The 13,720-nt window shown below is 41.1% G+C and overlaps 1 protein-coding gene across 9 annotated transcripts in view; it reads left to right on the top strand.

Moving 5' to 3' along the window:
* Positions 1 to 13,720, top strand: part of EXOC6 (exocyst complex component 6) — an 88,616-nt gene that overhangs the window by 73,743 nt on the left and 1,153 nt on the right. For all 9 annotated transcript variants that reach the window (XM_027647755.1, XM_027647759.1, XM_027647756.1 and 6 more), the window contains 2 exons: positions 12,746 to 12,858; positions 13,275 to 13,286. In XM_027647755.1, coding sequence (XP_027503556.1) covers positions 12,746 to 12,858; positions 13,275 to 13,286 — 125 coding nt within the window. The remainder of the gene's footprint in view (positions 1 to 12,745; positions 12,859 to 13,274; positions 13,287 to 13,720) is intronic.

The following is a 13,720-nucleotide window of genomic DNA, read 5'->3' as shown; positions in this document are numbered from 1 at the left end:
TAGGCCATCAGATATTTTCCCATAGAAAGGAACATGCAGTAGATACACACACACACAAATGCAACTTTAAAGCCTGACTAATTTTTGAAGTAAAAGAAAAAGTGGCCTTTGTAAGTGGTACAACTCAGTCCATTGAAATTCTTCTTTCTTTTTGCCAGTCTGAAATTTAAATAAAGATCTTTGCCCTTGCTTAGGCTACATGAGAAGGACATTAAAAATGGCTCTTTCATTTTAGGCACTAACAAGATATTGAGTCCTCTGCAAGGATGGATTTGATACTATCATTCAAATCCACATCCAAATTATAGTTTTGGGAATGGTAAAATATTCAGTGTAGTGTCTACATCTTGCATCTATTAACATGCAGAATAGTTTAAAAAGTTCACAATGAAAGAGAGTGATGTTGAATAACTCCTAGACAGAAATACACAGGTAACTGGGTGGCGAGTGAGTTGGTGGTGGTGGTCCGTGTGTGTGTAGGGGTGTGATGTGTGCAGGGGAAACCTGCATAACTGGTAGAAAAGGCACAAGCTAAAACCTCAAATGACAGTGTAAAAAAGTCCCCATAGCTTAATTAAATAAAACCAATAATGTGATTTGAACTTCTTTGCTTTAAAATTACTTTAATAAGGGTGTTAATTACTAGAGGATTAACACTGCTTACATGTGATAATAGATGTGGTCAGTCAATAAAGGGTGAGAATAATGTTCGTTTAAGAAGCAAAAGAATCTAGCACAGGATTACTCATCAGAAAGGGATAACATTTCAAAGTGGGAAGTAAAATCAGGGAAGAGTTTTTCGAGTTGCAGGAGGCATTAGAGGCTGAATTTTGGCATCATTACCCAGCAAAAGTTCCATGTATATTGGGATGTGTTGGAGCTAAAATATGAAGAGTAATTATTACAAATGACGGGTAACATAGTTTGGAATTACTCTGTCTTTCAGACAATCGTTACAAATAATTTTTCAGACAAAACATTTTAAGAAAATATTGTCTGTAGAAGTGAGGGGAAAAGGCAAAATCTAAAGGAAAAAGATCATCTTCTAACGAGAATAATTTCTTAAATATGTGTTTCCTAGAAAAGAGCTTGTACTGGACTATTGCCATTAAGCAGAAAAGGTTTTTCCTAATATGTTTGCAAACAGCAGCAGGAGGAGAAAGATCTTCTGCAAAAAGCCAACAAAAAAGCAAATCCAGGTTTCTTGTTACTGCTGCCTGCCGGGCTCAGAAGCCTCTGCTAAACCAAGTTGTCTATACAACACGTTAACAAAAACAAGACCAGGATGTTTTGTGGGCTGTAGTATTTGCTAAAATGTTTTTAGAGTCATTTGATTGTTATAAATGTGGAAGTAAATGTCTTCTTGTAGCTGAAGAAGAAAGTGAAGGTTGTCCAGGAAAGAATAAGAAACTTCTTTTCTAGTGATTTTGGCTTTACTTTTAACTTGTCTTCATTTGCATTCCTAAGCTATTGATTGTGGAATTCCTTGTCCAGTGGTTCCCAGGTCTAGTATAGCTTTCCCTAAGGGATGTAACTTCATCTGCTATGAAGGGTGGTTATGCAGCCATACCCTGAGTGCTCTACTTTGGAAGGAATAACTATCTGTTTACAGTAAACTTATGATGACCAGATCTGTAAGTGCCAGTGCCTTACAGATTGCATTGAATTTTTGTTTCTGAACACAAACAAAATTATGCTGGTTTGTGGCCTGTTATGTCTTGGATTTTGGTGGCTTTCCACATATTCTAATTCAGCACCCAAGATCAGCAGAGGTACTTTATTGAACAGTTGCTGTATTTGTATCTGCTTCCTGCAGAGGCTTTTCAGAGAGACACTTTTATATAAAATTCTGAGTGTTTTAATGGCCACTTAAGAGAAGAATCTGGAGCACTGCGGTTATAACTTTTTTATTTTAGATGTGCAGCTTTTGAGAAATGCACAGATCTTAAAATAAACCAGACCAAAAAAAGTTTTAAACTGAAAAATAATTACTCTGCTGTGTTGAAAGAAACTATTTCCCCTTACCTGCTGTAGAACCCCAGGTCACCTCAGGGGAGATGATGTGTTTCATAGTGTACACTAGAGATCATGGACTTCTGTGGAGACCAAATGCTGCAGATTCAAGAGGTGCTCATAAACGTTATAGAACTGATGTATATCCTCATGTTAGGTTGAATCAATCTCTGTAGCAACGTAATTTCAGTGTATTTCGTAGGTGTAATTTTCTCTGGTGTTTTTGTCCATGTCAGAATATGACAAAAAATAACTGGAAAGCTAGGAGAGGGAAACATCCTGTTCGCCGAATCACTAGTTCCCAGTGCCCTGGATCTGTTCTGAGCTGCAACTTCACACTGAGAGCTGAGGTCTTTGCCTCCTCTGGAAGCACGAAGCTGATGCCATGGAGCTGTGCCGTGCTTACTTGTCTTCCCATAGGCATCAGTTTGCATTTGCACACCAGGGCTGTGTATTGAAAACTCCTTTCTTCAATCCTAGAAGTAATCAGACTGAAATTTAAACGTGGAGTTGTAATTATACTTGGACAGAGCACTGCGGATGTTTAGTTCTAGGGCAGCCTGACTGTATAGATTAGATGTGCGTGTATACAAGGGCAGTGTGGATTAGTTAGTTAAAAACAGCATTTATCAGATAATGATTTTTCGTAGTATAGTGTATATATACTTGTAAGACTGCAGGCATCTAGAGTTGCTCATGTGGATACTGCTAAATATTAAATGTGACAGATGGGACAAGAGCGTTCAATTCCAGAACACAGTATGGAAGTTGAAGTGAACGTGTTTTGTGTTTAAATTTTATTCTAGTTACAACACATTGATTATTTTAAGTTAGTCACACCTTCTCTAAGCCAGAGAAGGTGGTTAAAATTCAATTTTAACTTTAGATTTTGAAAATTTTGGATACATTTTTTCAGTGAATCAACTCAAATGGATTTTTACAGGAAGGATTAAGACAAATGATACAGTTTTAATCCCCAACAAACTTATTTTAAGATACTGTGCCTCATCACGTGCTATTTATGACAGTATTTCACAGATGAGCAAATAATTTAAAGCAAACCTGTTGTAAGTTTTGTGCAACTGAAAAAAAGTGATTATAGAATATTAAAATTTAAATAAACTAAACTGTGAAAGTTAGTTTTAGTAAATGTCAATATTTAAGTACTACTGGCAAACATGTTTAAAAAACACCAGCAGCCAAATGAAAATGACAGCTTAAATTTAACCGTGCTATATTAAATGTTCCTCAATTGTAACGTCTGAAATTCTCTTTTCAAAGTCTTGTTCAGGTCAGAAGCAGATGGCCTGTTTTGGGGGGCTGCAGTTGTCACCCCTGCGTGCTCTGTGAGTGTGTACACCTCTGTGTCGGAAGCTCAAAACCAAAAGAAATGGTGAATGACCTGACCATTGCATAATACACAATTTTTAATCCACACAAATTTTGCCATTGACATAGTTTTACGCTTTGTCTAAAGGGACTTTGTGTACGGACTAACACGCTTGACAGGAGCAATTTGGCCCGAGCCCATGCCCTCCGGAGCCTGACTGTCTGCCAGGCTCCTGCTTTTCAAACTCTTCCCTGTTTCTAGACTCAAAAGACGGTTCTTTTGCTACTAGTCCAGCTTATTCTGTAATGATGAAGAACAACACACTTCATAATAAACATTTTCACTGTAATTAAACAAATCTTCTTTGAAGAGGTATTACTTGTTGCTATATTGTGTATTTCATAGGACCTGGCTATTTATATTTGTCTCAGTAACTATTTTTCAGTGTCTTCAGATGTTACGTCTTGGGCTGCTTGAAATTTTAATGGGATTTATAAAAATTATACATTGTGAGTGTTTTTCTGGGTATGGTAACAGCAACAAGCTTGTTCACACGACTTCAGCAGCAAGTGTTTTATTTTGTAGGCAAGCCTAAATTCATTTGAAGTGCCAAAGAATAAAAAATGTATTTGGACTTGTTCATGAATATGACAAGACCAGGCAACTATGAGTGTACTACAACATCAAGATTTTATGAAAAAATTCTGCCCTTTGAATACAAATAACTTCTGTTTCTTTCTTAGCATAACAACAATTCCCAATGGTTCAGCTGTCATAACCTCTGAGTTTATACATTGTACATTTATGAATGTGTTAAAGATTGTATCCCAACATTCAAAATACTGACAGATATGATTTCACTTATAAATTTGAAACAGATGGTAGCATTTCAATATGAAATCATTTCATTCTTGTGAACATTTCAATGTCCTACATTTAGACAATTTCTAAATGCATGGTGGTTGAAAAAAAAAAAGGCACTTTTTAATGCAGTGGCTTAAAAACTGAAAGACACTGCCTTTCTAACACAAACTATCCTTCCTTTGAAAATCCAGGGCTCAGTTTTCAAAGCATTGTCTAGGAATTTAGCCTGCGACCCCCATTGACACTAATAGGAATTGCATAGCTAAGTCCCCATAACATCACTTTGAAAATCCATTTGTTGTACCAATCCAGAAAAAGGGTAGCATAAACTATAGGGAGACATTCACAGATCAAGAGATCAATTTACACTTTGAAATACAAGCCTAGTGTGCATTATTCCAGTTATGTGATTTAGAGAGGGGATTTTAAATTCACCACATTCACAAAAAAAGTCACCAGGTGTAAATAAAACAAAATATTTTGGCAAGTGGCGGGCAGACTTGCTAACCAGGCTAACAAGATATTTGTCAGCAGTAACGAACACCTGCTGATTAAGTGATAATTGTGTTTGGTTGGTATGGTGTTATTCTACCGTTAGCAAATTCTTTTTTTTCCTCCAAGCTGGACCTAGATATCTGTATTTGAAGTACTTCTGTTGTTCTTTGCAACCAAGAAATGTTTAGAGTGAACAAGACTTGTCTTTGTCCAGTTCTGATTCTGGTCCTTGGTGCTCTAGTTCCAATTTAGTAAGTGCTTTCATGATGCGCATGCTTTAATAAACAGGGACATAACATTTGGTGAATAATTGTGGTGTTATCTGTATGGTTGTGCAGGAGTCTTTGTTAATTTCTTGGAAATAGCTGTATACCTGTGTAAGGTATATTCATGTGTACTTGTGCACAAAACCTAAGCAAAGATGAAAGAATTGTTGTTGTGTAGCTGTGTTGCTGCAGTGCCTATGCGTCCCAGTCATGGACCATAGCCTCATTATGCTGGGCAGAATATAAATAAGTGTTTTAACAAAAGAAAGACAGCGCTGCCTCAGAGTTCACAAACTGATGAGATTATAGCTCCATGAAAGGTTAACATTATGTCAGAAATTATGAAATAACAATGATTCTGGTTGACAGGCTTCCTCTTCGGTCATCAAACCCATTTGTCCTTCTGAATACAAGGTGTGGTGTATTGGTACAGTGTGAGCTCCTTGGAGTAGGAAATACTGAGGAATGGGACATTTGTGAGTGGCTCTTGTGAGTTTACGGTGTTTAAAATGAAAAAGTCTCTTTCATGATTGGTATTTTTAGCTCCAAACCCCAATAAAAATTGTAATAATTGAAATAATAATGTATTTGCTATTTCTTTATTTTAGTGACTTAAATGATACATAGCTAACAACAGTCACAGAGTTTTTTTCCTAGGTCAAAAGCCATGCATCCTCAAGGAAAAAACTGTAATGTTATTTCTGTACTCTTTCCTAAGAAATGGTTGGGTGTAGCTTGCAGTTGTATATGCTTGGCACTGTTCATTTCCCAGAAGAGTTCACCGTATTCTAGGCTTTGGGGTTTTTTTAATTAAAGAGGTCAAAATCCATTATATCAAAATTTCAAAGAATTTACCAATTAGCTGTAGTCTGTGATGCCCAGCAGGTGGCTTTTATACTATTAAAGGGAGATTGTTTCCATCTCTGATCAAAGCAAAACCAAAACAAAAGAAAATATAGAATATTTTGCTGTACACAGTGCAAACCACACGCTGTGTAAATTATACATGAAAACTGTACATGAGAGACTGTTTAGTCATCTCACTTCCAAGAAAAAGTTCTATGTGTTTTCACACTGGTCCTCAATGGTAGTGTCTAAATCTGTTTAGATTACTGATTAGCTGAGGAGGACAGCTTGCTATTTTCTAAAATGAAGACTGTAACATTTTTGTTATTTAAAAGTAGAAGTAAAAATGCACAATTAAGTAGATGAATGAATTTGGTAGAAGTGAAATTAGAAAAAACTGAGTGTGCTGGAATGTCCCAAGATGCAAAAAAAAAAAATTCCAATTTGCACTTTTCAGTGAATCTAAACTTCCCCGATTTTTGCCTACTTAAAAGAATGTTTGTGACCTTTTGACCCTTTTGTTATCCCTTACTCAGAAGGGCCTTTATTCTGTAAGGCTTAGGTATAAAAAAATAAAAAGAGCGTTAATGGCATAACAGTCCTTTCTGATCACCCTGTGTAAGATGTTTATGCAAAGTGTCAATAGAAGCAATTGGCCTAACAGTGTGACAACCTGCTTTGCTTGGAAATGGGCTAATCTCCTGTTTGGGTTATCCAGAGGTCAGGTAAGGATTTCTTTCTTCGCACTCCCCGTAGCGCACGGGTACATAACCTGCAAACACTACAGGGCAGAAATCAGAAGGAACTGAGCCCAAGGATGCCACAAAGCATTTCTGTTTAATCTTGACCATTTTGCTTATTCTCATGATTTTTTTTTCTCTGTCTTCTTTTGGTTTTTCTCTTCCTGGTCCCATCCCAGAGAGTCTCCTTGAGCGTATAACACATAATGATGACAGGGACTCTAACAATTTCATTATCTGCTGCTTCACTGTGTTGGGTTGTTTTTTTTTTTTTCAAACAGGCATCATCCCACTCTTTTTTGAAGTTCACGTGGAAACCTACTTTAAATCTCAGTTTTTGAGGGCTGCCCCCGTTGCCCTGTCACAGCAGGCTGGAACTCAATAAGAGCTCAGGCAAGCGTAGCAGGCCAGGCAATGGGCCTTGGCGGGCTGCACGCTGTGAACTCCTGCCTCACTGAATCAGCTTCTGTGTGTTTTTATAACTGCCTTTTTTTTCCCTGTTAATTATGTCCCAAGGCTGTGGAAAGACAGCATTTATCTGTTTCAACAGACTAAGCAGCAAGTGTTCTGACATGTTTATCAGGCAAATTGTACCTGACAAAAGGTAATTACACATGCAATCAAGTCCAGAAGTAACTGGGTGATTAGGGGTTAATAAACTTCAGCATAAGAAATATTCTGCTTGTGAGCAAGGAGAGTGGGCCAGAAAGACATAACTGACAGTGGTATGTTAAAAAAATTACTTTCTTTGGATGGAATATTTGACTTTACCGAAAGGTAAGTAGGATATTGAGTGTACAACTCCTCATTTTTATCTCCAGCTCCGGAATCACTGGTGTCTGTTGTACAACCAAAGCTATTTGCTAACACTCATGCTACTTCAGAAGAGATAACGGCACCATTCCAGCTTGTACTAAGCTACCTTGATAATTTACAATTAGGATTTTTGTAGTATAACCAACACAGTTGCTGTTGTCTAATGGACACTGCCCCCATTTCCATCTGCAAAGCTCATGTCTCCTCCTGTCTCTTGCTGTGTTGAGTCTGTTCATAGCTAGTTCCCAAAGTTGCGTTCTCTTCCAAGATTATTCCTGACAGTTGCCCAAAAGTAAAAAGGAAAGGGCATCTGTATGATATTTGAGGATGTGACAAGAGGCTCAAACGGCATTGAAAGGGCCGGATGGTTGATTCCAGCAGTTCCCAGTGCACAGAATTCTCATGTAATTACAAGATGGCCTAAATACAGGACTATGGCTGAGCTGCTCTGAACTTTAGGTAATACAAGACAAAGCTTTAGGGAGCAATGAGAAACAGTAATTTCTATCCAAACATGACCATATCACCTAGACACTGGGAAAACACGAGAGTACTAACTATGAAGAATAGGTGCAAGTGCCCTATTTGAAACCAGAATTCTGTCCCTAAAATCTTAAGAAATTTTCCCCTGTAGCATCAATATTGTAATGTTTTGTGTTAACCGATTCTGTTAGCTAGCAAGGTCTTTAAGTAGGACCTCTTTTAACCAGAATATAGTTTAGTATCTTTTACAATAAAATTGTTCTGTTTAAAATAAAAATATTCTAATTAGAAATAGCAGTGTTATCTGTATAATGTAAGAAATTACTATAAACTTTTATGTAAGTACATATAAACACCTTTTTTTCCCCAAATGGTGTTTATTTCTGTCAGAGAGACCTAATATTACTCATAAAAGGCATTTAGAAAGTACTTAGACATGAATAAAAGGTTAGAAACCCAAAGCATTGTAGGACATCATTTGAAATAAAAGTGCAGAACAGCAATGAGAGGCGTAAGTTCCCTATAATGTTAAAAGTATGTATGTGACTAATAATGTGCTGGTTTGAGAAGGCAACACAATTTCATGTACAGTAAAAGAAACATGCTGCTTTATGATCATCAGCCCTGATGGTTCCAATATGTTGGCTAAAAGTTCCCCTTCTATCACACCTTTAGAAGAGGCAAAATCCTCTAAATAAGGGGAAGTGACTACCCTATCTTATAAATGCAAGTAAGCAGTCTGTTGGGTGCTCTGTCTGGTATACTTGAAAGGTTAAAGCTTTTTGTTGTTGTTGTAGTTGGTTTTTTGTTTTGTTTTGTTTTGTAATGACTCAGACACACACACTTCTCTGCAAATTACTCCTAGTCAGAAGTGAATAATTGCTCGTGACTCCTAGGGAAGCATATTCTGCTTCATTATAAAATACTCAGGTACAGTATTGCCTGTCTTAGCGTATTCTTATTTTTCATGGGTTTTGTGGGATAAAGAGAGTACAGCAGTACCATTGTTCTTGGGTATGAGTACATGTGTGTAGTTTATTTAGTGCTTCACAGTGTGTCAGCTGCATGATAAGCTGGTTCTGACTGAGCACCCTCGGGTGGCTCCTTAGGTGGGGCTGAATGGCTGACTAACAGCTAAAATGGGCTGCACTGCCTCCAGATTCTCAGAGTAGTAGGAGAGATTGTCTTTCTGTCTCATTTGAAGTTCTTCCCATATGTGTTAACTTTGGAAAGATGCATGTGCAAAATAAACATTTTTCCTATTGTAATTTCAAGGCAAGCAATACGTATTCTAACCTCAAAGAAGTCACATCCAGTAGCACCAGTTGATGTGCTACACTCTGAGGCCTTTGATTGATTTTTGAGGCTGGAAAATATTTATTGCCAGGACCTGCTCTTTGCCCATATTTATCTTATGACAGTGCATGCCATTCCTTGCTAGACAACACATCTCATTTTCAGATATTGTCTTGGTAATAGTGACAGTTTTAGTAGATAGAATAGTAGTTGGGAAATGTTGCTTTAACTTGACATTCAATAAGTTGATTCTAGTTGCCACAGTAAAAATACTGTCACAGAACCAGTAAATTCTCCTGTAGGTCATATACATCATATGCCTCTGGCCAAGACGGTCCCAATTCTTCTATATGAGGAAGAGGAATTAAAGTGCTTCATTTGAGGAGGGCACACATTTGTGTAGCAAAAGAGTGTAAATCAGAAAGGAGCAGAGGAACAGAAATTGAAGCAGATTTTAGGGTTGACACCTCTGCAGCATGGCTGCAGGAGTGAAGGTGAATTTGGGGCTGTGCTCAAGTGAAGCTTTGTATAAGTGAATTGAAGTTATTTCCCATTACACATGTGGTGGTCCTGGGACATTTCTGCTGGACTGTCCTTCCCGCAGTTGGCTGCTCACCAACCTGCTCCCCTCACAAAGTACCTACATTGACTGTACATCCGCTGAGTCCAAGTGCCAGGTCAGATGCAGGTGATATGAATGGCCGGGACACAGATCCAAAGAGCTGCACACCAGGAGACTCTTGCCCACCCACAGTGTACAGTATGTGCTGTCAAAGCCCGTTACATACAGCAATATGGCACAGTGCAGAACTGCAGCTGTGAGGGGGACAAAATGCACAATGCATAATTGTGCGCAGCAGCAGTCCAGTCTCCAGCAGTGTCTGCAGCTCCTGCCACATTTACTCCAGAGGCAGAGCGTGGTTGTCACACTGCAGCCCCTGGACATTGTGCAGAAGGAGGGAAGGGAGCTATGACTGAGTGGCACGTGTAATTTGATTGCATGTCCCTGGTCCTTTGAGTTACCTGCCACGTCATGACAGCTGCTTGAACTTAGGAGATTTATTAGCATGAGGCTGGTTGCGTGCAGCTCTTTGACCAAGCTTTGGGTACATCCCCCTCACCGATAGTGTCTCTCGAGGTGTTCACTCTTCAGAGCCAGGACTATCTTGGAGTGCACAGAATGTGCTTCTTGTTCTCTTGGGACATTTTTTTACCTCATGTCTTGAAAAGCAAAACTCCATGGTCTGTTTAGAGCCCTACTTGCCTACCTGTGTTAGGCTAGGTGACAAATGAGGTGTAATCTTCCAGCACAGCTGTCACTATCACTGAGATGTCCCAGAGCCATGGCACAATCAGACAGTTGAGTCAAGCACTGAAAGCATAGTATGGAAATCACTCATTTGATACTGTCAGGGAAGTTTCTTTGAACTTCTTGTCAGTACTGTAATTGTGTCAGTCATTGATGAGTTTGGGCTGCACATTGCTAACAGGATACAGAGCTTCAGGGTTGTTTAGGATTTACCCAGAATCCTCAATTTCAATCTTACAATAGGGTTAAGAAATTAAATCTTTCACCTTTGATTTACTGAACACACCTACTGCGGGAACTGCATGTCCTTTCTTAAGAACCGTCTCCCATGTGAAGCCCATGACAAGTAGCATTGTAATTAGCAGTAATTTATTAATACATTGTTTGCTTCTCTGTTTACTTCTCTGTAAGAGAGAGGGAACATGAAGTCACCAGATTATACAGTTTGGGTTCCTGTGGTTATCACCTTTATCCTCCCTGCTTGCGTTGTGCATCTGCTCTTCCTACCTTTCTACTCTTTGGGTTGTGCTTTTAAATTTCATACAGCCTTTGAGGACTGGGCACTACTGACTGTATGTGTAACACAGGTAATAAGAAGTGATGAGTAATATGCAGCAGCAACTGAGGCTGTGGGTTTCACAAATTGTACTAATTCCTGAGTTAACAAGCTTTCCCAAGTCTGTTTGCTCAGTGACTAAAGCGATGTTCTCGGTTTGGTAGGAGAATTGGTGGTGTCCATTCTGAGAAAGGGCTTTGTGGGAAAGAACTATTTGCATTTGATCTTGTCAGCTATCATGGGTATGTAAGTCAGCAGAGAATGAAATAGCTTCCTTGCTTCTTAAATAGTTTTCATCTGTATGCAATAGTTAAATGTAAAATCTAGATGTCGCTGAGGTTTGTAATGGTCCCTGGAGGTCTTTGGGATGACAGCAGTAATTGTGTCAGAGGTTCATTATAAAGGCAGGAAATGTTGCTACTGTATGCTTTTATTTTATAATGAAATTGGTGTTATGATTTTGGGGATGAGCATTAATGGACACCTCTGGCACTTCATCAGGCTGAGAAGTTTGAGTAAGGCAAGGTTCTTGGAGGTGCAGTCCCCCTCTTAGCATAGCCTGAGAAGTCAGAGGAGTGGGCACCTGTTGCAGCTCTGCCTTGAGGATCAGGAGCTGCTACTGTTGTGCCCCAGCTGTAACAGCTCTGGCATGACTTAGCAGAAGCACATGTTAAAATGAACAGGGTTCTTTCTTTCTGTGACTTGCAGTAGTCTGTTACATATTTTTAAGTAGTTTTGTTACAGAAAATCCTGTTTGGCACCACCTTTCCAGCATTACGGATTCAGCAGGCCTCCAGGCAAGCAGTGGCCCTGGGTTACGCTGCCACAGGCACTACGAGCTGGGGCGAAGTGCTGCTAATGGTTCCCCACGCTTATTTTAACAGTAGGTTTGGCTAACACAGGGCAGCCTGAGAACAAGCCCTTGTTAGCCCTCAGCAGCAGGACAAGGCCAGGCACCAGACGCAGGGGGAAGCTGGGGGCGCCCCGCCATTGACGTCAATGGCAGTGGGGCCCGCTGGCCCGCAGGTAGCCGTGGGAAAGGCTTCCCCGAGCGGGGCTGCCTGTGTCCTGGCCCCTGGCAGCCTGGGCAGGGTGCCCAGCGGTGCCTGGCCTGCGCCCCGTGATGGTAGAGGGGGAATTAGGCTTGGAGGGCTGCGAGGGTGCTGGCTGCTGGAGGTTCCGCGTTGTGTCTGATTGTAAAAGCAGGCTGTTTTGCTGAACAGCAGCTCTGAGATCATGAGTCAAAGGCCTGATTTGAAGTTGCAGCCAGGCGTAGGGCTGCGTTTGGAAGCTTTTTGTTCCTCCACTGAAATGTCTGGGTTTGTTTGGGCCAGAAGTGTGCCCGGGGCTTGGCGCTGAGTTTTGGGGATCAGTCACAATGGAGAGTGCAGCAGGAGGTGTTTAATTCACTTAGTTGAGACTACCTGAACCTCTGCTTTTAAGTACTGTCAGGAGCAGCAGACACAAACATCCCTAGCTTGCTCCCCACGGTAAAGCAAGCTCCCAAACACCAAAGCAAGTTCCCAAACACCAAAGCGTGAAGCCATTAGCATCCCTTCCTAGGGCCGAACCTGCACAGCCGCCTCCCTGCGCAGGGAGGGAGGCAAGGGATGTAAAAGAAAGAAATGGGCAGGTGAAGGGAGGGTGTCGGCTGGGCTCGGCGAGAGGCTGCGGACGGCCTCCTCTCCGCAGAGCCGCCCCGCGCTCGCTCACCCGCCTCTCCCCCCGCAGCTCCTGGACCTCTTCATGGTGTGGGACTGGTCCACCTACCTGGCTGACTACGGGCAGGCCACCTCCAAGTACCTGCGGGTCAACCCCAGCACGGCCCTCACGCTCCTGGAGAAGTAAGTGCAGGGGTCGGAGCTGCCGGCACGGGAATGGAGGCGGCTCCAGGGCCGGGGCTGGAGCCGCCCGCCCTGCCGGGAGCGGCGCGGCCGAAGCCCGGCGGCAGCACGGCCGTGTCCCGGTGCCGGGAGCGGCGCGGAGCGGCGGGCGGTGCCGGTACCGCGGTCTCAGCCCGCGGCTGCTCGAATTGCCGCTCTAGGGAAGGTAAATGCGTGGGGTTTGCCGTGGTGAAGCGGTGTGAGCCTTTCGGCCGGCCTGGAGGGTGGGCTGGGAGGGCAGGGTGAGGAGGGCGCGTTGCCGCCAGCCCGGTACCAACCTGCTGGTAAAAGCCGCATCAGAACACACTGCGGTTTAAAGACGTTTTCTAACAGTGTTTTCTCTCCTCTCCTGCCTGTGATGAATATGTCTTCTGAAGAGTTCACAGAGGGTACGTATCGCCTATATTGTTACAAAATATTGTTGCTTTAACTTATTTAATTTCCCGAATTTCGTTTTTAAATCCATTACTACGGGAAATCAGCGATAACGATGCCCGTTATTGATGGTGAGCAAAATTCGCCCGTTCGCTGCATCTAAATTCACCATGGAGGCAGATTATATTAACGGGTTTTATGGTTTACTTCTTTCTTATGGCATTGGGAAGGGCCAGGGTCCTGCCGAATGGGTGTTTGCTTCATACTTATGTGTTATTTGTGAAGTAATATTTGTTAAAACCAGTTTTGGATTCCAGAAGTTGAATTTAAGAACACACAGATAACAGTTTTGTGATCTTTCAGTTATTAATAGCAGAAAGATAAAAAGAGGATCAATAGTAAAACTGTTTCAATAGTCGGATTTTTCCTTTTGAAATTATGTTTCTAA

This window comes from Corapipo altera, unplaced genomic scaffold (genome assembly GCF_003945725.1).
Source record: "Corapipo altera isolate COAL_440 unplaced genomic scaffold, ASM394572v1 56, whole genome shotgun sequence".
In the NCBI taxonomy this organism is placed as follows: domain Eukaryota; kingdom Metazoa; phylum Chordata; class Aves; order Passeriformes; family Pipridae; genus Corapipo; species Corapipo altera.
This window is presented reverse-complemented; position numbering and strand designations above follow the sequence as displayed.